The following is a 25,284-nucleotide window of genomic DNA, read 5'->3' as shown; positions in this document are numbered from 1 at the left end:
GCGGTTCCACAATTATTATTGTAACCCCATTTGAGAGATGGAAGACCTCAGGTTCTGAGAACCTAAATGCCTTTACAAAGCACACTCTGCCGGCTGGAGAAATAGACCCCACAGGAGATTTTCTGACTCTACCTCCAGTGCCTTTGACGCTACTGTGTTTACTGCAGGCTGTCTGAGTTTCCACCGTGGGAAAGTTTGTAACTCCTCTGCAAGTTGTTGCTGGAGGAGCATTTCTGGAAGCTCTAGAGCAGCTTCTTTCTGTTAGAAGATGGTGGCCTGGCCCCAGACGGAGATCCTGCCCCTAGAAGGCCCCCATGTTTGACAGTATCTGCCTCAAAATTCTCTAAACCTTCCTTTTGGTGGCCAGACCAGCAGGACCATCCAGGTGGGCAGCCCCAAGCCCATACTGGTCCCCGTTAGGGTGCCAGCCTCCATTTCTCTCCTTCAAGGCTCCCTCCCACCCTCTCCCCTATACAGGGGATCGACTAGGTGCCCTAATGAGCCCTGAGACACATGGCTGTGGGATCATTCTAGAGCCCTGTAGGCAGGCCCTAATTCCGGGAGAGTGCCCTGGTAAGCAGATGGCCAGTACACAGTTTCTTTAGCTGAGTCACTTGAGATTGGACCTCTAGTGTGATGTGGACGTACTGACTTGGGGTGACTCGAATTGATTATAGAGACAGAAACCCTGCAACAATATTTTGTCCAGTGCGCTGCACGGCTAAAGATGGTTCCATAGGTGGCAGGAACTTTAAGGGGTCTGAGATCTGACCCTGGGTGCGAGCTAGTAGGTTAGCTTGCTCCAGTTTAATGATGCTGGCAGAAGACAAAAGGAGAGCTTATTACTCATAGCAATAGCAGTAGCCAGAGTATTATCATTTTCTTGTGCCAGTTCCTTAAGGTGACACAAAAAGGGCCAGACAGCATTTGCACACTTAGTGTATTGTGTTACACGAGGGAAATTCTGAGCGTAGGGAATCCAAATCCTTTATAATGGATGAAAGCAGGCCTGACGTTTGGCTTGGGAGGGAGAGACAATCCCGGTCAGTTTTCCAAAGCTGTTTAGTGTAGAAACATCCTGTAAAAGATAGTCCAGAAAGGCAGTCAAGTGCCTCTGCTCCCAAGATGTGGATAAACCTGAGACCTTCGGGGAGAATTGGCTCTCAGCAGTAGGTTGTGATTCCCCCTCTTGATTGCAAATGTGCAAGAACAGCAGAATGGCGACCCCAGCCTGCCCTGGATGGCCCTACATCTTCAGGATTATCTCTAAATACAAGTGGTTTCTAAAAGAAAAGACAAGCCAGAAAAGAAGGAACATGGGAGTTGGGAAAGACGCGATTCTATCCCTTGTGGATCTGCATATGACCCTGACCGTTTCCATCCAAGGTCGTTTCCGATTCTGCAGTCCTGTCCACTGGCAGCACCGTTTATCTCACAGTTTGATTTGGGAGCTGCTCACCTGTATTTAAAGTATCCCTTCCTCTAGCCTGTGTGTTACAGTGCTCAGAAGCATCACCATTGCAATGTTCTATTCAGTTAGGGGACTGTCTCCAGAAGACCCCCGTATAATTTTGTTTTGTTATATGATAAAGACAATGCAACAGTCCCTTCACTCCCATGAATATATCGATACAGCTTGAATGACAGGTTTTCAAGTAGCATCTCTGTCCTCTGTGGATCGTGGATCAGAGGAAATGAGAAATGATGAAGTTAGTTGGACCTCAGGGAAGTAGTTTCAATAGGGTCTCTGGGGGATAAAGGAATAGTTTGAAACTCCTGGATGGCAGGGCAGAGAAAAACCAAGTATCAGGAAAAAAGAAAAAAAAAATGGCTATGGTGGGTGGTGTATTTGAAGTCATTCCACACTTTATCCTGGAGCCCATCCTGCTATCGGGCTTTGAGAATAGATCTTAAAATGGAGTTTTACTATTCCATCTCTTTAGTTTTCCTTGGCTTTTTACAGGAATGTAGGCGGTATATTCTAAAATGAATGTCAGGGAGTGTTTTTAAAGGAGCATCTCAAACGCAGTTGTGTTTGCTCACTTGTCACTGTCACCCTCCATCCTGGACGCCCGGCTCAGCTTCAGCTGCATGCACTGTGTCCACGCCAAAGTCTTCAGCCCTGGAAGCACATGCTGGTGGCTGTCCCTCCGTGGCCACGCTCCTCTGCAGAAGCTGCTGCCACGAGCACCAGTGACTTGGCTACAAAGCAGTGATGTTTACGCTGCTATGCCTAACTGAACTTCGCGGTGGTTAAAAGCCCCAGTTTTTCATTTCCTGGCTGGTATTTGCAATGTGGAATTGCAACACCACATCTACGTGCATTTTTGCCTTTTAAATGTTCTGTGGTGTTGCAACACTCGAGAAATTCCCAGGATCCTTCGACTTCCTACACATACGGGTTTGTAAAGTCAGGACCGACTCACCATGTCAGAGTCACCTTCTCGCGCCCCTGCCGTGTAATTCTGATTTCGCACTGCACGTCTTTAGATGGTCCCTGTGCTGTCTTCCAGCTCAGGCTTCACTCTTGCGGACACCAATAAAAAGACAAAGAAGAATTAAAAAAAAAAAAAAAAGATGTTAGCTTCTTCTTCCAAGAGCAATTGAACTTAAACTATTCTCCCTATTGTTTTATGTGAAGTCTCATTTAAAATATTTTATTAATGCAAAGGCGTGCACATTCAGGGCTAAGGACCAGTGAACAGTAGCCATAGCAACCGGGAAGCCATTCGGGAGGAGAAAAAAATGCAGTAAAGAGTAAGTGTTTTAATCCTTAACTTTAATCCCTTTACTTCCTGTTCTCGAAATGAAATATAATTCAGGCACCATGGAGTGCTGCGATTTTTCTCTGAAAGGGATGTTGGCCAAAGAGGATTAGGAATGGACAGACGTGTTTAAGGAATTTAATCACACAATTTGTTGTCAAACTTTTGAGACCAGGAGTGACCAGTTCCTTTGAGTGGCGTCAATAAGAACCAACAAAACTTACTTTGAAACTGATTAGACGGTTGGCACAGGGGGACACCTCTGTTTGCTGTTACTGTTACATCATTTTAGCCCATAGTCATGCCATGAGAAACCAAGGAATTTGCTTAGTCCCCCAGTGGGGAGGTTGAGGACTTGGGGGGGAGGGGGTGTCAGGTTGATCGAATAGAGATATTCTCTTGATCTTGGAAATACTAGGGAAAAATGAAGTCACCAGTATCTCGCACACTTCCTTTCCTTGATGTCTGATTACTATGGGAGTCTTACAGGGATGTGTGCTTTCCATTGTTAGTACACATTCGGGTTTCTGCTAAACAGCACAGGCTTTAGTTAACGTGGACGGTAAAGCAAGTTCTCAGAAGGATAGATAAGTATTATTTCTCAATGTCTCCACTTTTCGTTTCTAAGATTTTCTTTTATATGGACTACCTCTGACTTGTTAATTTCTGATTAAAAATAAAATTCCTAATTTTCTTTCTTTAAAGTCAGACCAAAACCATGCCCCCCAACACGGGCTTAAACTGTTGGTTGTTTGACTCTACAGTACATCTGTTCTTCCTAGTTCTACTTGGGAGGATTTTTGGGGACAACAGGAAGACATGGTTTTTATGGCACTTTTCCTTCCCTTGGCATATACATGAGTACTTTGATAAATTTATTTCTAGTGGACTAAAAGTTACCAGTGCACAGGGCTCTTTGCAGAGATCTGAAGTAGCTACAACTTGGGTTAGCTTCCTTCAGTGTCAGAATGTGAAATTACTTCCAAGAATAGCATCTTCCCAAGGGGGCGCTAATAATGAAGACAGACAAGCAACATGAGGCCTCGAGCATGTGAGAGTGGAGTTAGACATGGTGGACTGCTGAGTCTGAAGTTCCTTGTAGACCTTGAGAACAAAAGTATATGCGCTAAGGCCTGCAGATGGCAGGACATCTGGGGAAGAGAAATAGCATCTCACTCTCAGCTTAGAGGACAGCATGTGACATTGACAACACGTGTTTCCACGTCCTCGTCTTGAGCTGGTGTTCTTTCTCCCCTTTCGGTCAGAACCAGCAGGACTGATGTAGTCTAGGGAGAGCGTCTGAGATGTGACCTGGGCACCGTGAGTGGCTGCTGGCAGCCCTCATCATCCTCCCATGCTTCCCTTGGACTTCTGGCTTTCTAGTCTGGATTTCTGGAACAGGGTTAAGTTTTTGAGAAAAGACTGGAGTTCATTGCAGGAGATGGATGGTAAGAAAGATGAAGTATTGCCCGTGTCCAAAGGAGGAATGGTAGATTCTGAAAAGGGAAATCGCTTTGGCAGAGGCTGTAGAGATTACAGAAAGCCTCCAAAGGAGTCCAGTTGCTGTTCTGGGCTTGACCCTAAAGAACTTCTCTGAACCAGGCCTCCTTCTGATGACTAAAGAAAAGAGCTTCATTTCACCCAAGGATCAAAAGGTCATCTGATTCATACATCATTCTAAGGCATACAGTCCTTGGATGAGAGCAGGGAGATTACTTTCAGTAAAGTGCTTCTCAGTGTTGACAAAAGAACACCATGGGCAAGCTCTTACGTTGGTGGCATTACCCCAGGGGGAAGAGGCTCTGGAGGAATATCAGGCTGTATGTGAAGCAGTCATGGGGGAACCAGGGGTATAGCTGGTCATCTGGTCACCAGGTGGCAGAGGATTAAAGTTCTTGTCTTGGCTGTGTAGGTTGTCACAGAGGGGGCTAGTGTGCGCCATTTTGGGCCCACTGGGCTCAAAATTGCTGTGTTCTGCTTACCAAATATATGTTAGATGTTGAATCTTTAAGAACAAGGTAGAAAATTGGATTTGTTCCCAGCCCTTCCAGATGAATGAGAAATAGGAAGTATAAATGTAACGAATTAGCATTTCCTATTGGAAGGATTGCTCATTTGCACATTCCAAGAGGCAATATATAAATGTGAATAGTATTATCTAGTGAAATTTGGCATGAACAGGAACTGAGTATTATAAGAAATAAACTTCCCAAGTGTCTATTTTTTTAACTTCTGTTAAGATTTCACTTGGCTGGTTCCTATCTTATTCTTGGTGGATAATGTCGGCATGCTTACTCTGCTTCCCTCCTCTTCCCCCCATAGTGCGGGCAGACCTGATTTTATCTGTCTTTAGGGGCTGCTCTTAGGGATAAGCATGGATTAATGAGTCCTTAGCAACTATTGATTCATTTTTTAGTCATTCATTGTTCCTGCATTTCCCCAAACATTTCTGGAGGAACTTTCATGTGAAAAGAAGCACCATTTTAGCTTACATGATCAAACAGACATGGTTTCTGTTTACAAGGAGCTTTTTTGTCTGCTGTCTCACACACACACAGAATTTTTTTAATAAGTACTATACAGTGTAGAAAACCGCAGGTCCCCTCAAGGTGATAGAAATTGCCATTGCTGGGCACCTGGGTGGCTCAGCCAGTGAAGCGTCTGCCTTCAGCTCAGGTCATGATCCCAGGGTCCTGGGATCGAGTCCCGCATCAGGCTCCCTGCTCGGGGGAGGTGGGGAGGGTGTTCTGCTTCTCCCTCTGCCCCTTCCCCCAGCTCATGCTCACTTGCGCGCGCTCTCTCTCGCAAAAATAAACATTTTTTTTTAAAAGAAAAGAATTAATTGCCATTGCTATTTAAAAAGGAAGGAATGACTTTGGAATGCGAAGGCCTGGGGAACTTCAGGGAAGAGTGACACTGAACGGGGCCTTGGAGAGTATGCAGAGTGTGTAGTAGATACACAGAGACCGGACGAAAGGGGGCTCCAGGTGCAGGAGGCTCATGGCCGAAGAGCATCAGGAGCCGTGAACAAGCAGCATGCAGGAGAGTACCTGGGCTCTGTGTGGCTCGGAGGCTCGGGACATGTGGCCACGTAGCTAGGAGACAGCCAGCCTGGTAAAGCCGGGGCTGTAGGTGATGCTTGCTGGAGAGTCGCTAGAGGGCTTTGCGGGTAGGGAAGTGGCCTTGTCAGTGGTGCGCTTCTGGGGAATTAAACTGAGCGCAGAGCATGGGATGGATGGGAGAGCAGAAACAAGGGCTCTCCATTGAAATGACGGCCTTCAACTTTTACAAGGAGGCATTTTAAAAAATTGTCCAAACACTCATGCATGTTAAAATCAGCCTTAAATCTTTTTCAGACAATCCATTTTAATTAAATGAAAGGAAGGAAAAAATGAGTTCTGCCGTTAGCCTCCCCCCACATTTGCTACACGATAGCACCGGCGGGGGCTCTAGTCAGAAATCAATTCAAAGGGAGACAATAAGGATCTGGTAAGATGGACAGGGGAAGGAATTGTGAGATAGCTGGCTGCTTTAATTAAACTTTGAGAATACTTGAATAGAAAGAAAAATGCTACACTTGACTGGATGGGCTAGAATGTGTGCGGTCACACTGGTGCGCTGAGCGTGGTTAGGAGGGATTTATGAATCTGAGGCAGAAGTAAACCCTTCATCGTGCACGGAGTCTCCACAGCCTCATAACCCGGCCCCGAAGGGTGAAGGAAGATGGGTTTTTTTGTGACAATGTGAAATACCTTATTAATATTTCTCTAATTGTCTTAAACATACAGTCCACCCTTCAATTTCGTGTTCTGCTTTTGTGATGTTCCTCCAGGTGTAGTTTGAATCTACCCTTGACTGTGTCCATTTGCGATTGTTTTTCACTCAGGGAAACAAACAAAACAAAACAAAACAAAAACAAAACCTGTAAGATTCTTGGTGTCAGTTTTAGAATACTATCGACTTAAGAAGAAAATGGTGTTTTTACAAATGTAGCGATACAGAAAATCCAGAGCTGCGTGCCCTTCTGATTTCAACGTCCTTTTAAAACTCAACCCCAAGTCTGTGCAGGATTGCTAGAGAGCAGTACCGACTCGGGTAAGTGAGACGTGGAAATGAGGTATTAACATCCCACAAGTGTTCTGAAAAGGCTTTGTGGTTGGCTTCGATTTCTAATATTTTGGACTTTTTTAAGAGAATGAAAGCTAGCTACATTCTTCTGAGATAGAATAATTTCATGGTGATATTCGTGTGCAAAAATTATGCTAACATCTCAATCCAGAGACCATTTGGCCCCAGATTCTGTCTTCTGAGGAAAAACAAGACCCCAGGGGATTCTAACAGGTATCCTTCCCAGCAACCATAATCGTTTCTACTGAGAAAAATAAATTTAACTACGTACCACACAAGCCACTCTCCTCAGGTCCTGTCGTGTAATACTGTAATAACCCCACAGAGTTGGTGTTGTCACCCCCAGTCTGCAGAGATCACTACTGAAGCCTTTCGAGGCTAAACATCATGCCAAAGGCCACCTATTGTAGGCGGCAGAACTGAAATTTGGGCTTGTGAATTTGAATTTGAATTTGATCCATTGACCCTAAAGTTCCCATTCTTTTCCCTTTGTCATATTGCTAGACTATGGTATGCAAAAGGAAGAGGTTGACACAAAAGGAGAGAGAGAGAGAGAAATACCTAAACAATAGATAGGAGAAAAAGAAAATCTAAGTACATGTTATACAGTGTTACGGTGCTTCCACACTGAATATTAATGAAAAAAAAGTAACAATAGAAATCGTAATTGGCATTGATCGAATGCGGTATACTGTGTGTTAGTGAAATACTTAGCTCACGTTGTCTTGTGTTCCCTACCACTAACAACAACCTTGGAAGTTAGGGGGCATTACCCACATCGTACAGCGAAAACTGAGCTAAAGAGATGTTAACAACTTGTTTTATCGTTGTCTAACGTTTCAATAAGTAAGGACACGAAAGCTCAAATCCAGGTATTCTGGGCCCAGAGCCTGCCCTCTTATCTCTCGTGCTCTGTAGCAGAGATAAGCTGCCGTGGAAGCGCTTGTGAACGGCTTCGTGTCAGACTGCGCTGTTTTATAGAGAGAACTCACGCTCTGCCAGAGACTGCACATGTCCTCTGGTGCCAGAGAATATTTTGCTCAAGTTTGCAAATGGCACTGAAGTGGGAAATGAAGTCGCCCGCTGAGTGACACACAGCCGAGAGACTCTGTGCCACCCAGTAGCACTTACAGAGTTCGCTTCTGAACGTAAAGGGCCTTCGGCGATACCGAGCTTCCCCTGTGGAAAAAGACCTTGGGAGTTTACTTAGTGGTGAGTTTTATCTGAGCCACTCTGTCAACCCCACAGGACACGGACCTGAGATGTCTTGTGCAGGGCTCTAGTTCCAAGGCCTCGCAGAGTTTTGGACACGTGGTGAGGGCTCAGTAAATGGAATGGATGGATGGATGGATGGATGGATGAAAATGTAACATGGATTTTAAAAAGCTACCGATTCTTTTAGGCTGCATTGGCAGAAGTAGAGAGTCTAGAACAAGGGATGTGTTTGTCCAGGTCAGATGCTAGTGCAGTCTGTCAGTACTAGGATGTCATTTCCGCATCTGCACACCCAGTGAGGTCCAGTGTCAAGAGGACTTGGAGGGGTGAGTGGAATGAAATGCTACACCGGAGCGCAGGGACTGACAGTTCAGGTAGGTGACTTCTTCGTGCCAGGCATTCTTAAATGCACTCTAAGTCCATGCCGTTTCTCGGAGTAGCCGAGACGGCTCCGTGCTATCATCCTGATTTTACAGAAGGGAAACTGCAGGCAGGCTGGTGAATGTACCGGCCCAGGCTCACGCAGTCACTGAACCACAGTCTGTTAAGCTAAAATGCCCAAACTCCTCCTGCTTCACTGTCCTGTTATCTGTATAAAATCTGTAGATGTTCAGCCTGGGACAAAACACTGCTGCGGGAGGGCCGACACACTAGCTGAGGGCCGACACACTCTCAGGGCTGAAATCCGGTGATGCTACAGCAGTTTGCGGCTTCTCCAATATTAAAAGAGCCGTAAAGTAGACCATGAGCAAAGTTGCTCTGTGTGGTCTGCGGGTGGAGGGGAGAGATCCCTCCCCAACCCGGGGCATGGAAATCGCAGGGAGGCAGATTACAGTTCAGCTTGAGGCAGAACTTTCTAATGATCAGATGTATTTAACAATGGAGGGCACCACGTTGGAGGGAAGTGAGTTGTCAAAGATGTTTAGACAAAGGCTAAGCTGCCACCAGGATATGCAGTAACACCACACATTTAAATTTAAATTAATTAAAATTCAATTAAGTTACATTGAAAGTGGTTCTTCAGTTGCAAGTGCTCATTAATCACATGTGACCGGTGGCTCCTACTTAGCTCAGAGCAGAACTTCTGTGACGGAGGAAGGTCCTGTGGGACAGCATTGCTGTAGAGCGGGCCCAAGGGAAGATTGGACCCCAGTCCCTTTTTACTTTGACATCTGTTTCTGTGAACAGTTCCCCTCAATCAGCATGTTTGACAGAATAGCCAGCAGTTTTGTTGTATCTGTTATACTGGAATGGATGTTTTGTGTTTCTTACTGATATACACCCCAGCCTGTGCTTCTATGCAAGTATTTTGATGTGTTCATTAATCAGCCACGGGTAAAATTTCTGGCCTTTGGAGTCACTGCTAACTGGATAGGTATCCCCTGTTACAGAAATTCAGGTGCGCAATTGGCCAGTACCTCATGTTCCCAAAGAGGTTTCTTCCAGTTCTGTTTTTCTAAGTCTCCATTATCATTTCTTTTCCTTTTTGTAAATTGGTCACTCCCGAAGGAAATGAATTTGATAGCAGATTGTTGGAGATTAATTACCTATGATATGCCAAAGCCACTTCATAAATGTCAGTGCTGAGGAATCCCCTAGAGAGAGAATTTTTAGATTCAACTGGAAATTAATTGTAATTAATAGAATAGGTTAATTCATTGTAATTATTTTTAAGGCTTTTGGCAATGAGTTAATTCCCCAAGATCCACATTGCTCAAAGTGTCATGGAGAATGCTTGATGAGAATGTTCTGGTACTAAACCTTAACCCTCTGGAAAAAAAAAAATCCTACTTGTCTTTCCTTCTGGCTGAGTTTCTTCAGAAACATATTTTGGTGGCATTTGATTTCTGGAGAACAAAGGAATCCCTATAAGGTGGTGCATACACACACGCAGCCCAGATAGACTCTGCTCGTTGGAGAAAGGGAAAACAAAAGCCTTTTGATTGTGCCTCGTTTTCTTTGGAAGTATGTCTCACTTCAGACTAACAGAATGCCTTTGCTCTTGGAAGAAAATGTAATGGAACTGAAAATTGAAGAATCTGGGCCTTTTTCCCTTTCCTAATTATTTCCACTTGACTCACTTAATCTTGGACGATTATTCAATCATATCTGAAATGAGAAAATGACGGGAGTAGAATTTCCGTCTCTTGTTTCGAGAGCTTATAAACATTAACAGAATAGTCTTGAACAAAAAACAAATACAAATCACAATTGACGATGACTTGTTTTTATATATTAGGAAAAATCCCTGCATTGTTGGGGAAGCAGCTCAAGTTTCCAAATGTAGGAACCTTGTCGAGCCTTGATGGGTGATTTCATTATTAACGTTGAAAAACTATCATTTGGAACACATATTTTATAATGGGAGATTGCACAGAAGCTAAGGAGCCAATGTGTTTACTTGCACCTGGATAGGCTGAGAAACTAAGCCTGAGAATGGGTCATTGAAGCCCAGGATCATTAACACTCCAAGACTCACGGATTGGTTTTGGAGACTTGGAGATGTCTCATTTCCTCCTAGTTCGTCCATGAACCTGACTGCATGTTCGTGACAGAAGGATGTATGCAGCCCTAAAAATCCTAAGAGCTAGATCAGGACTCCATATGCAGTAATACTTCCTGACAATCAGGACTGTCTAAAGTTGAGGCTTAGTGCCAAGAGGAAGAAGCAAGTGGCCCACTACTACCAGGAGTCAAGCTAAGCCTGAGAGCCCCTTAATGGGGTTGCTGTAGGGGAGTCATGCTGACGATGAAGGTTTGGTCCCAGTGGCCCCTGAGGCCCCTTTGAATGCTGAGTATTCTTGTAAATTTGGGTTTTGTGTTTAACTTGGACTCCACAGATATGCTTTTAGCTTTGTCCATAATGGCCCAGACCACCCCACTTCCAATAATCATCTGTTTACTGTGCCTCTGGTGTCTGGGAGGAGCGGGACCCAAAGAGAAGGAAACAGTGTGCCTCTGAGCATCCTGTGAGTGCCGCTGTGGGGCTCTGTGCATTCCTGAGCCACATCACGTGAACTTCGGGATGTTTACTAAGTTGGGTGCTCCTGGAAGCAGATGGTGAGCCAACGGTTGAGGTGCGTGTGAGTTATGAAAGAAGCGATCCCCGGAGAATCTGGGAGAGGAATGAGGGAAGGGGAAGAAGGTGGGCAGGAGGGACCCCATATGGGGTTCTGGAGATGACGCACGTCTCAGAGTTTGTCCCACTTAGAGGCAAACGGGCACAAGTGACTGATTCCTTTGTGTGTTTGGGTGGGGAGTGGTCTGCTGGCTGTTGGCTGTAAAGGACACAGAAGCTGGGGGACAGGCACACCAAGGCTGGGGGAGGGGGTCAGCACAGAGCTAATCAAAGGGGTCAGAGGGGATCTGGGCAGAACAGCAGCAGCCTTTGTGCCATACTTCTGCTTATCTGTATCTTTTCAAACTCTCCATGAGTGGAGGTCCTTAAGACAGGACCACATGATATTTTTTAGACACAGCCACATACCACCAGAGATTGTAACTTCCTTCAGATAGAGCATCGTGTCTCATTCTTACAGATCTCATCGGCGCTGTATGTTGTATCCCCATGCCGGGCCCTCCCTGCCAGAGGCCCGGGGAGTTTTGGAAGTTCGAAGGGCAGTCAGTCAGCCAGGTCCTCGTGGGCTTTATAACACAATTGTGCAGATTAAACTCATCACAGGAAACAAAGCCCCAAACACAGGTCCAATCACAGGATTGTTGAAAGCAAATATTCTGCAGCCCTCCCTGCACCATGGAGGCCACTGTGGGACGGAGGCCACTGTGGGCCAGCCTGGTCAGAAAAGATTGCACTCAGGAGGCAGGCCACAAACTGGGTCTTGGAGAAGCTGCACTGGGAGAAGAAAGGCCATCCCAGGCCAAAGGGGTGTGCAGCCGACGATGAATGGGATGCTTGCCGACAGCAAGGCAGTGCTCTGTGAGCTCTCGTTCTAGAACTGTCTTCCTCTTGATAGGCACTCAGCTAATTTCCCCAACTCCTTCAAGTCTTTGCTCGAATATATCTTTCCAATGAGGCCACAGTTCTCCCCAGCATTCCCGGGCTAGTTACCCCTTCTCTTTTTTCTCTTTTTTCTCTTTTTTTCTATAGCAGTTACCATCTTCTATGAAATTTACTTATCTGGTTAGTTTGTTTGCTGTTCAGTGCCTCTAGAATGTGAGCTCCTCAGGGGGCATCTTCTCAGCTCTGACTGATGGTGTATGTCAAGCCACTAGAACAGTGCCTGGCATATGGTTGAGGCCCAAAAAGTATTTTTTTCAGTGAATGAATGAGAAGGATACAGAAGAGCTACTCTGGAACTCATGGGGTTTGGTTAGGGCAGCAGAGTTGAACAATGGCAATGCCATTCACGTTCTGCAGTACAAGGCAAGGTCCCCAGTGCTGTGTGACACAGCAGCCAGCCCTTTAAAATAGATGAACTGGTGATAAGTGGGTTCAAATGTCACTTCCTTCTGTAAAGACCAATAAAGTTTCCTTAAAGGGCAAGTTCTTTGCTGTCTCCTACGGGCAGGTGATTAGACAGTATTGGAAATTTTTTTAGCTCTTTTTATAAACCTGTGACAGAAGACAAAAATCCAAATTGTTTTTAAGACACAGATCTCATGTAACCATTTCTCATGATGAGGTCTGCAGGGAGACATAATAAGAAATGGTTGCATGAGGTTCGTGTCTTAAAAACAGTTTGGTTTTTATAATTCCGAATTTCTACAAGCTATTTCCTGTTCCCATAACCAGAAAGATCTCAGCTCTCCTCATCAGGATTTGTAGAGACCGGTGGCTCTGAAAGTATTGTCGCTAGACCAACAGCGTCATCGTCACCTGGGAGCTTGTTAGAAATGCACCCCAGACTTGATGAGCAGCTCTGTAGCAGGGCCCACGGGTGATTCCGATACATGCCCAGGTTGGAGAACCATAGTTAGAGATCATCCCCCATTGGGAAAATTTCTATCTTCTTTTACATTCTTATCAACTGAGAAGATGTTGAAACATACAGTATGTAATTTGTTGTATATAAATAGTTGGGTTTCTTACTCCAACTATAAAACTATCATATGGAAGGACATCCCTCCCAGGAGATCCTGCTATATCTTCCTGCCTCGCCCTTTAGATAATTCCTGGACTAGAGAATGTTTAAGAGCCTTAAATGATCTGGAAGGCCCTTTCCTGGTCTAATAATCTGGGAGGGAGAGGATAATACTAAACTTGCACATCATTACTGCATTCCTATGCGTATGGCCTTCCTTTGGAAATTACGTTTAAGTTCCCCAAGGCTTGTTTGATTTAAGAAGCACTTTCTAGAACCATGCCTAATCCCAGAGAAAACCAAATTAACGTTCCCCACAAAGTCGTATGGAATCACACTCTCAGAAACCATGAATACTTGTTGAAGCTATGGAAGAGTTGCCTGCCTTTGACTCCGGGAATGTCCATGGCCGTGAAATTCCTTGGAAAGATGGCATCAGTACTGATCATTGTAAAACCCTAGAGTAATAGAAAGCAGAGAGACGTTCGCATCTATGCTCAGTAGAACATATGGGCCCCAGATCACATTGTAACGATGAAATATAAATTAAAAGTGATCACCAGAACTCATTCGAAGCCTTGATTTTTTTCCAGTTTTTCTTACGCGGCATGTGTTAGGTTAGTACCAAAATAACAAACATACCTTCCAAAAGCCCTGAGAGGGTTAGCCATTAATTCAGAGGGTCTTGGTCAGAGATTGCAATGTGGCAAAGCTGAGGAAATTGAAATGTAATTATGGCTAGCTCACCACATGTGTTAAATGCTCTTTCTCTAATACTTAGGGTCACTATGCCATTTTCATATTCTTGGACTAAGACCTGGACATGTGTTTGTCTCTTTACGGAGCTTGTTGAGATCCAAGAAATGCTAAAGTTACAGAGTAGTAACTCACTGATGTTTTGTGTGTGTCTCTTGTTTTCTTTGTGATCAGAGTACGGGTCACAGTCATTGTCCGTAGAGTGCTGGTGTAGTTAACATGCGGCTCTCCAGATGAAAAAGGCCCAGTTTGTAGCATTTGCTAATTTCCGTGGTGTAAATATTCTCATCATGACCGATTTCAAGCTCTCAGTTTGCCATCATTGCATGGAAAATTTGGGAAACATACACACGAACGGCACTCTTGGATTGGTGCGAGCCAGCTCCAGCACATCACTGGAATGTGAAAAATTTGGAAAGCAGAGGAAAGGATTTAAAAAAAAAAAAAACAAAAAACATAATATTGCTGCTGGGAAAAAAATCAGTTTTAATACTGGATTTTATAATGCTTCCTTACAGTATTTTGTCTGAGTGTTTTATATAATGATCATTCTGTATATATAATTTTGTGTTTTGCTTTTATCTTCATGGACTTCAGTTTAATGGTTGCATAATAATGCATCAAATTGATGTGAGATCATTTATTAGCCCTAGTTGGACATTTAAATAACCTTCCCTAAGTATGGATATTGCTAGAAATAATGCTCTGTATTATTAAAACATCAGGTATAAATCTTCCTTCACCTCTCTGGCTGTTTCCTTAAGACAGATGCTAAGATGAAATGATTTCAGTTATGACTCTTGAAACAGTATTCCCAGATACCATCTAGAGAGTTTGTGTCAGTATATACCCCTACCACCACCAACGCTTATGAATGCCTCTCTCACTGTACCTTTACCGCCACTCCTTTTTTAAAGGTTTTGTTAGTCTGATAAGTTTTTGAAAAGTTTTGACATTGCATTTCCTTGCAAACGTGCTGAACATCGTTTATTCTCATTTCTATTTCTCCTTTGTAAAATCTTTGTCTTCATACCAAGGGCTGCACAATGAGGCAGTCCCACCTCACACAGAAGGTAATTTCCAGGCTGGAGAAAGTTTAAAAGCCTTCAGTGATCTGGTCGGCCCTTTCCTGGTTCTAAGGAACGGACTCTCCTCATATCACTGCTTCCATCTTATTTCTCTTCTCCAAGCCCCAGGCTTGTGTCGCTCTAGTCTTACTCTTCTCAGACCATCCAGACAGGGGGGTTCTTCCCCCACGTATCTGCAAGGCTCCCACCCTCCCTCCTTTTGAGGCTCTTTGCGAGAGCCCTCTCCAAGAGGCTTCGCCAGCCCCTCCGCCTAAGGTCGCAGTGCCCCCTGTTCCAGCAGTCTCCCTGCTCTGCACTTCTCTTCCCCACGTTATTAACTGCTGCTGACATGGGATATTGTGCGCTGTTCACCGGCTGCCTCTGGAGTAGAAATTCTATACGGCAGTCGTCCTAGAGCCTGGAGGAGCATCTGACGCTCCATAAATACTCGCTGGGGGAGTTGGTGTATTCCAGCCATATATCCGAAGGTTTAGTTTTGTCTTGATAAAAGCAAAATCAATGCATATGCTCTCTTTAAACACTGAAGATGCTAACTATTTGCAGTATCTGTAGCAAATACTGTTCTATGTTTTTAAGGTATTATGTTTTTACAGAAGCAGAAGATTGATATTTTTCTGTCTCTAAACCTCTCATTGTGATTTTCCCCATTCTAATTACATTCAAAATTCTTTTTCATAAGGAGAACAGATAACTTTTGGCCTATTCTTTATTCTTACCTTTTTATGGCATGATTTTTTTTTTACATGTAACTCTTTATTAAGAATTATTTTGTTGGGTGGGGAAATGGGATAGACTGGTGATGGGTAGTAAGGAGGGCACATATGGCATGGTGCACTGGGGGTTATACGCAACTAATGAATCATTGAACTTTACATCAGAAACCAGGGATGTACTGTATGGTGACTAACATAATATAATAAAAAAACATTAAAAAAAAGAATTATTTTCTTATTGTGATAAAATGAAGATCTAAATTAGGTTGGCTTTTTTTCGTGTAACTTACTGTTGGGGTTTTATGGCTGCTAATGATATGAGTTTTGCTTTTAATCATGTTCCGTCATATTTTAAAACTTAACCGAAGGTACAGTCTATAGGCACCAAATCTCAATGGATATTTCTCAGTTATCTCCAAGATATTTTCCTGGTCCTATGTCTGTATTTTAAAAGCACCTTCCAATCTGGACCAAATATACTTGAGTTTGTTTTTGTTATCACTACAAGTTCTGATAAGATACAGAGCAAATAAAAGGAAGTATAATAGGAAACTGGGTTCCCAGAAGTAGAAACATCAAAGACTGAAGTCCAGTCCTCCTCTAGCTGCGTTTTCCGGAATCACCTGCCATTGGAGAAGTCCCCATCTTATTGACTCTCTGTTAAGCCCAGTGCCTGACCCACCGTTGTTGCTTAGTAAATACTTGTGAATTGAATTGCATTGAATCTTAGGGTGTGACGCCTTTCCTGAGAAGTATTCCGAGGGACAGCTTTCCTTTCTCATGTGTCTTCTGTTTTCTCCTTCTCTTAGTTGCGGTCCAGTGCAGAGCTCCATCCTGACCTGCTCACAGACTGCCTCACCGTGCAGCCCCTGCAGTCGGCCACCTCCCCGCGTGACGCTGCTGCTGATGGGGCAGTGGGACATTCCCCCGGGCCAGGGCCTGACCTCTATCCAGGTAACCACAGCAGAGGCCATGTCAGCTGTTCTCTGCTAGGCCCTTCGCTCTGGTTCGAGGGAACGCTCACATGAGAACATTCTCATGTGTAGATCATCTGTATTTTGCTTTCTCGATGAGCTGCAAGTTGCCCCCTCCCTGCTTCCCATCTGATTCCTGAGCTGAGTTGGCAGCAGACTGTTTTTTCTCATAAAGAAACACAGTAAAATAATGCATTAGCTCTCTTAGTTCTGGACTACTGCCAAAAGTCCAGTGCACCCGGCTCTCCCAGGTATCTTAAATTTATTAACTTGATTTAGACCCAAAGGAAATGTTTCCCCCTTACTCAAGTAACAGGCTGCATGTGGATTTCTTAATGGAACAGTTATTGTCATGTTTGCATTTCAAAAGGAAGCCCCAGGTCTCTAAGAAAAATCTCACATCAGTCAGCCACCTTGTAAGAAGGGTTTGTCAGCCACTGGGGGGGGGGGGGGGGGGGGGATGGGAAGGCACTCCCAGACCAGCGTCCTTCTGCCTGGGTTTGAAGAATAGGTGATTCTACATTTGGAAAATTTCATCTATGTAATGAAAAATAGGAAAGGATTAATATGCAATTAGAAAGTTATTTTTTTCGTTTACTTTGTTAGCCTGGATTTTTGTGCCTTTTCCACTCTATAATGATTATGTACTTGTGCAAACATAGTTGGTTGTCACCCTCACGTATGGAAAGCTCTTACTGTCATGCTATGAATATGAAAGCAAAAGTCCCACCAGCTCCAGACAATGGGGATTTTCTATTATCTATGGATCGCAAGTCCCACTGCCACCCCCATCTGATTCCAGAGCCAGGCTTTGGCAGAAAACTGGGTTTTTTTCTTTTTAAAAGTACTAATAAGCCATAGAGAATTAAGAACTTACTGATGCATAACACTAGAATAGGAAAAGCTCTGCTCGTGTAACTTTTTTAAGTCAACAGTTCTCAGCTGATCCCAATGCAGGGGAAAGGGTATTAAGCAAATATTTTGAGAGGGTTTGTCATCAAGACATCCTTAATGTTGTCCCACTGGTGGTGGCCCTTTATCAGTTGCTCTGGGAACTTTCTCTTAGAGACCCTAGGAGATCTGAAGGGCAGACCAAATCCTACAGAGGTTTTGGGAGCAGCTCCATATTCACACATGAAATATACCAAAGCACAATGTTATCAACTCACATAAATATTTTGTATTAGATATATACATGAAAAAGCGTGACTCGTTTTTGTTTGCACATATGTCTGTTTGATTTGCCAAATATTTGATATATGAACATTTATTCTAGCACATTTAATTAACAATCAGTTTACAGCAGCCTATACAGCATTTCCCTGCTTACTGCAGTCCAGAAATCCATAATCTAACTAAAGACCTGGTGCCCAGCAGTTAAGAGTCACAGCTAACCAGACGGGATTGAAAAGCAGCCCAACATCTAATATAGGTAGTTTATGGTAATGGACTAGTCTTACTGCGTTTACCCTTGGAAATGGGTTTGGGAAGCCACGATATCTCTATCTGTGGAAAACATTAGTACCTGGGCTGTGTGTGGCCTAGAATGTATGGCTGACTTTCAGAACTTAGGAGTCACATTTGTCCTGGTGTGTGTTTAGTACCTCTGGTAGTGTTGTTCAAGTTTTATAAGAGGTTTATGTTAAACCAGCTTTGTCACTCCAGACAGATTTCCTTTTTTTGTTCATGACACTTTTTTTCTGTATTTGGTCTTCAAAACGATCATGAGCTCTTAGCGTTGAACCTCCAGCTGTGGCAGGCGAGCTGCCACAATGGGCAAGGAGCCTAAGCTGTCACAGTGCCAACAGAGCATCTTCAGACTGACTGGAAGTTTCTGTGACTCTGGAAGCATTTGAAGCAGGCAGGTGGCCATGCTGTTGAACTATGTTCTTGGAACTTTACTTCTTGGGTCAGTGTAGAACTGCAAGTTTACGTTGCCTACTTCTTTCTTTTTCCTCTCTCCCTTGGGTCCTATTTTACTTTCTTTGTTCTTGCCTTTTCGAAAAATTGATTAAGTTTTCCGTGTTGCTGAATACACAACAAACCCAGAGCAGAACAAAGCAGAGGGAAAAACAACAAAAGAAAAAATGTTAAATCTTCCTGTTNNNTGCTGAAGTTCTAGAAAGGCACATGCCAGGAGTGCATGTTTCTACCGGTTTCAGACCTGTACCAAAGATCTATGGAAAGAAGCCAAATGGTGAAAAATGCCAAAGGAAAATGAAGCTGTTCATCAATTAGTTAAATGTAAACTCCAAAGTGTTAAGGCAATTTGACAAAGATTAAGACTTGGCTAAATGGTAAAAGTACTTGGAGCCATTCCTTTTACCTTCTGCTACACAATGTTGAGAAAGTATTTGTTTAATGATTGTCAAGCACTTATACTTCTAAGTGCTAGTAAATTGATTTATCATAAAAATGTTTGGGTGGAAACCTGTTGAGTCCGTATAGATGGAGGATCAGAAGCCGGTTAGCAATAGGCACCAAGATATTTTAGAAGCCATATGATTGAAGACTTGTAGTTTGAAGAAGTCATGGTTTTGAAATGGAAATTTTTAGTGGTTTAGTAAATAACAGTTTGTGAGATTCCAAGAGAGGGATAGTTTGCAGAGCACTAAGGAGAACAGGGAAGGTGTCATTTCTGACACATACACATCTTACAAGTCTCCTAACGTGCTGGCTTCCCTTACTGAGACCGTTTTCAGTTGATGAGACAGAATTTGATTGGAAAGGGTTGCCGGAAAAGACTTCTATTTTTGTGGAAGGAAATAGTGCTCGAGGTTCAAGCAGCTAAAATATCACTTGAGGCCACGCTGAGGACTACTTTAAATTGAGGTGTTTCTTGCCTACTATTCTGAAAATCCCAAGGCTCCCCAGACCCGATCCTGAGCTAACTTGAGAGCAATTTTGTGCCCTAATGGAAAGGCCAGGACAACGATGAGCAGTTCTCAAGGATGGCTCACTTACATTTTCTGCCCTTTTGTTCAGAAGTTCTGTACCCTAGATATCTAGATAATGCTCCGGACTAGCCTATAAATTTGGGTGATTTATCTGATCATCTGACTGAGAAGTATTTCACAGTCGGCAGACCAAGGTGGCCACTCTCAGGGCTTAGTGCCCATGAAGAAGGTCTTGTCAGCTTCCTCAGTGAACCTAATGGAGCTGATGAGCATACAGTGAGTGAGTCTGCAATACCATGAGAGTCTATTCATTAACAGAGAATGCTCTATGGAAGAGGATCTGTCCCGTGGGTGGTCACAAAACTTATGGCTCCCTCCAAACCAAAACTGCCTACCAGTTCAGTAAACCATGATCTTTGTAAATGGCCTTAGCCGTGAATGCCTCATAGAGACCAGTGCGGTTGAGATGTTCAAGTCCCACGAAAACCACCCATTGAGTGAGCAGCTCATGCAGCTAGAACAAGGAAGTATGCAAGAGTGGGGGGATTGTATTGGTACCCCTTGTTTTGAGTTATAAAATAGTTATCATGTTTTAGATCTTGCGAGTTCTGTTGAATTATTTTTACTTTGAACATAATGTTAGATTTTTCAGGAGGAAATATAAGTACGATGCTCAAATATTACAGAGAATTGTAGAAAGACAAAAAAGACTTTTTTTAGGGCAGGAATTTTTGAAGTCATACATTGTCATTGCCTTCCCTTCGCCCTCATTACTGGGAAATAAAGCCTTCTCTCTCACAATATCATCACATTTTGTAATAAACAGCACCATATTAAATCTATGCAAGATTTAACATACTTCATGAAATAGTTAATGTTGCATTTTAATGTAATTTATGGTATATGTATTAATACATTTTCTATATTCTTAAATTGAATACACTTGCTATCTTGGGGCAGCTTGCAGAGTTGCAGGGGTTAGAAATAATTTTATATAAAAGTGTCTCATATAGTCTACTTGCAAACAGTGGTTGTTAACTTAGGGACTTTATTAGAAGGTTCTAAAGTGACATACTAATTTCCCAGTAGGTTAAACTTTACAGAATTGTGAAGATCAAACAACATGATCTACATAAAAGCAAGCATACAGCATTATAAAAAATGCAATAGATATTTCTTGCATGATCTTCAAAAGCAGTGATTTGCTTAGAATTCACCAGAGGTGAGAAAGGGACAGAAGGACTTGGACCTGGTGGTGGCCAGAAGGAGGCAGACACTGGGCTTACAGAAGTGATTTAAAGGGAAACATTTGGCAGTATCTTTTCCATGTCCCTTCTGACATTGCCTTGAACTGCTGCTTCAGAACTGAGCTGTCAGAATCTTGTACTGTTCTTCACATCCCTTATATCTGTGGTTCATCTACCAAGTTGGATTGAGAAATCAGTGGGGGTGGGGGGCGCTGGGTGGCTCAGTCGGTTAAGCATCCGACTCTCGGTTTCCTCTCAGGTCATGATCTCAGGGTCGTGGGATCGAGCACCATGTTGTCGGTCTCCCTGCTCAGCGAGGAGTCTGCTTGTCCCTCTCCCTCTACCCCTTTTCCTTCTTGTGCTCTCTCTCTCTCTCCCTCTAAAAAATAAACAAAATCTTAAAAAAAAAAAAAAAAGAAAAGAAAATCGGAAATCAGAAAGGGCAGCAAGTTTTCCGCTCTGCTCTGTTGCAGGCACTGATAGCTTTGACCTCTAGCTTTCGCCTCCCACGGCCCTGAGCCAGTCCATTCGTGTGCATCGGATCACGTGGAAAACCTGGGAAAATGCAGATTGCTGGGGAGCCCCACTCCCAGAATTTCTCATTCAGTACATCTGAGTTAGTCCCAAGAATTTGAATTTCTGCCAGGGATTTTTAACAAATTCTCAGGCGACACTGGGTGCTGCTGGTCCAGGAAACACACTTTGAAAACTACTGCTCTGGATCATAAAATGTGGGAATGTTCTAGCAAAACATGATCTCGGTGTGACAGGTGGGAGTTACAATAAGAATTGCTCATAATTAACGAAATGGGGGGGACCTTTCACAATGTGTAGATAGTATATCAAATCACCACAATGTACACTTGAAAATATCTTACAATCTTAATATGTCAGTTATACCTCAATGAAGGTGAAATTTAAAAAAATAATAATTGGAAAATTGGAGCAAAATTTATACTTGAAAACCACGGGATGGAAATTTGTCCACAGAAGACAATTTAATGTTATAGCCAATATGCCATATATTTACAATGAGAAATAAATAATGTTGCTCTGGTACTTATAATTAAATACTTACAAAGATAATAAAACTGAATCAAATAGTGAAAAAAAAATTGCCCCGTAATATATGTTTCTGTTTCTCATTACAGAAAACCTATCAATGGATATTAAGCTCCTCTCCCCCCACCAGTGTTATAATGGCATTACTCATATTTTGATTAAGAGTGAGATCTTGTAACTACCCAACTGAAGAAAATTAAAATTGTGATTCCCAGCCAGCACAGGGCACATTTGTATGTATGCAGCTAATGTTAATGACTTTATATGTTTGCAAGCTGCTTAATTTGGTGCTTCAATTTCCCATATCCACTTACTCCCTTGTATTCATGTTAGTTTTTCATGCAAGATTAAGCTGAATTATTCAGTTTTATAATATGTACAGGTTTTTGCTGTAAAAATATTTTTTTGTGGATGAGCAAAAATTGTTCCACACCTCGTGGAGAAGAAGTAAAGCTGGGTTGGTAACTTTATTCCCATTGAGCAAAGTCTTGGTTATCTTTACACTGTTATTTCTTCTGTTCTGATTTTATGTTATTTTGCTAGTATTCAAACGAGTGTGAGAAAGAAGGGTTGCATGTACTTCCAAGTGTACCCACAAGCAGGTGGGTAACAGATGGCAAGACAGAGAATTCAGGATAGAATTTATGGAATGAGGAGCTAATAGTTTCGCGATTAGGAAGTTTTGGGCCAGATTGATTTCTGGGTCCAAAGTCCTGACCTTCCAAGGAAAGGGAGAAATAGGTAGGTGTGTGTCTTTCACGTGAAGAATAAAGAAAAAGTGGGCATTTTCAAGGTGCTTGTCGTTCACATAGTGAAAGTTCATTTTTTTGACGCTTGTCTTAGCACTGAAAATAAATGTGACTATCATAAAACTCGAAAGTGAAGGACATGCCTGAATCCGCTTGGATGTTATTTGCTGCATTTTACTGTTAACAGTAATAAGAAAGCATCTTTCAGGCACTGAATAAAGAGGGCATCGTGGAATTGGCTCATTCCACGTGACCGAAGGCTTGCTTTTATCGTGTCTTCCGTACTGTCAGACAGTGGCCTGCCCCACTCAGTTGCCTGGCCACGGCTCACAGCATCAAGGCCGCCTTCCCAGCTGGCAGCACACCTCAGAAGTTACGGCTTCCTCTTTAGCGTCATATCAGTTTTCTTAGGAAGTGCAGAGGCGGTGCTGGCTTTCGTGACACCCTTTCTGGTTGCTGCCTTGGCCTCACCTCTTCACCTCCAACCCTGGTCTCTCTCCGTGAATGTAGCTGCTCATGGCCGGCTTCTGCTGGGTCCAGCAGCTCTGTGAACACTTAACCATGTCCCCAAGGGGTTGTGGATTTATCATCTTCGCCGCAGCCTTCCCCCGGGGGTTCCATGAGAGTCCTAGTCCCCCCTTCTAGGAGGGTCTGCAGAAAGCGAACTGTGTATTCACTATTCAGAGGAAAAGGGGGACAACTCTCTTCGGCATGAGTAGGAACTCGCTCCCCAGATGGGCCCATCTGGGTGCTTGTCACCTTCTCTGAGAAATGAAAACCGTAATGCGTCAGCTGCCCCTGGAGACGTTGTGTGATTGGTAAGGATGTAAGGTCCATCGTTCTGAAGTTCTGAGGCAGTTTGGGGTTATATCTGTACGAACATGAGGAAGGACAGTATTTAGTATTCTCTTTTCTTAGGTCCTATCATTGGCCATGTTTTATACAAGACCTCTGACCATCTGTGTAGCAGTGTGTGCTCAGGTGGAACATTTATAGGTGGGAATGTTCCTTCTTCTCCAGCTCAAAGTCGTTTCTCTCTCCCTGAGGTCGGTTGCTGGGTTAAATGACATACGGAGTGCTCGCAGTAGTCCTTAGCACGCCGCAAGTGTTCGGCATCTGCTAGTTGTTGTTGCTTTTATCCAAATACTAGGAAACTGTCTGTTAGAGTTTTGTGAAGCAGGGAGGGAACAGGTGCCCAACATCACCCCTCACGTCCATGTAGGAAATGGGGACAGTACAGAAGCCTGCACAAGTGGGGGACTTGATCGGTGTATTCAGTTGTTCACATAACACTTTTAAGTCAAGGAAATGTCCTGTAGGTCTCTAAAGAAAAACAAATTGGAATCAGAAGCCCATCACCTGGGTGGCAGTGTCCCTAAAATCACAATGTCAAACTGTGTCTTGATAAGTATTACTTTTTTTTAATTCAAAAATAGCATGTTTTCTGTTCGTTTTTGTTTTTGTTTTTGTTTTAGAGATAGTGTGCAATGGCAGGAAGGACGTGGAGCTAGATCTGAGCTCCAGTCTTGGCCTCTGCTTTGGGGAGGTTATTTCTCCCCTTCCATGAGTAGGTGGTAAGAAAGAAGCAGCTTCTGAGGACTAATATGGGAATTAAGGGAGACCACACGAAAGAGTTGGGTACACTCCGTGCAGCTGGCAGGGGCTCCTTCCTCTTCACTTACACAGAGAATCACCCCCAGACTCAGTCCATGTCTGTGACAGAGACTGGAACCCCTTCCCTGCATTCCTTTTAGTTCTGGGTCCTACCACTTGGGGTTCAGAAATTGCTGTCTTCTGATCAAATGTTCCTTTTGAGAAGAATTCACATCAAGATGCGAACTCAGAACTCCCCTATTCTCAGATCCATGAATCCAGACGTTGCGTTGTCATTGCTATGAAGAGTGGAAGTACACACGGGCTGCTCAGACAGCGTGCCAAGGGGCTTGGGTGAAAAGAGAGTTTAATCAGCAGGGAATTGGTGAGGATGAGGTAGGTGAAGGAAGGAAGAAGTAAGACTGATGGTCTCACCCAACACAGTTTTACACCATCACTGTGTCGGCCCTGCTGAGGCATAGCCTTGGTCCTTCCAGACATCGTTCTGTAAATAGACTTTCCAGACCGTCAAATACACTTATCTTAAAATATACTCTGAGGTGTCTAGAAAACTATTCTTGACTTATTTGCTTACTTCAAATTTAGTTTCCATAATTCAAAAATATTTCCATAGTCCATAGATGGCTCCATATTTCCATAGATCATTCTTAGTAGTTGACTTGCAACAGATAATTTATTATGCCGTGGGCTGCATATGGCCTGCCTGTCTCCTGTTTTTCATGGCCTGAGAGTGAAGGATGTTTTTAAGGTTTGTAAATGTAAAATGTAAAAAAGACTATTAGCTTTTAGGTGAGAACAGTTGTTCAAAGAATTGAGAACATTGCCTCTTTTGAGCAGTGCCTAAAATATATAGTATCTGGCCTTTTACATAACAGGATTGCCAAATGCTGCTTTCCACTAATAGCTGGGGCATTAATCAATGACTGAGTGAAATCAGGGAAGCTCGTGGCTTCCATGTATTTGATCACATTTTGTTTTAAAAGTCTGCCAATATAGGGGCACCTGAGTGGCTCAGTCAATTAAGCATCCGATTC

General features: G+C 43.4%; 1 protein-coding gene across 1 annotated transcript in view; it reads left to right on the top strand.

Annotated features, from left to right (window-relative positions):
* Window positions 1-25,284, top strand: part of GLIS3 (GLIS family zinc finger 3) — a 429,193-nt gene that overhangs the window by 347,281 nt on the left and 56,628 nt on the right. The window contains exon 6 of the mRNA XM_040620298.1: window positions 16,517-16,661. Coding sequence (XP_040476232.1) covers window positions 16,517-16,661 — 145 coding nt within the window. The remainder of the gene's footprint in view (window positions 1-16,516; window positions 16,662-25,284) is intronic.

Source organism: Ursus maritimus, unplaced genomic scaffold, assembly GCF_017311325.1.
Source record: "Ursus maritimus isolate PB19 unplaced genomic scaffold, ASM1731132v1 scaffold_34, whole genome shotgun sequence".
In the NCBI taxonomy this organism is placed as follows: Eukaryota; Metazoa; Chordata; class Mammalia; order Carnivora; family Ursidae; genus Ursus; species Ursus maritimus.
The sequence above is the reverse complement of the archived record's forward strand: the minus strand, read 5'-3'. Positions and strand labels throughout refer to the sequence as shown.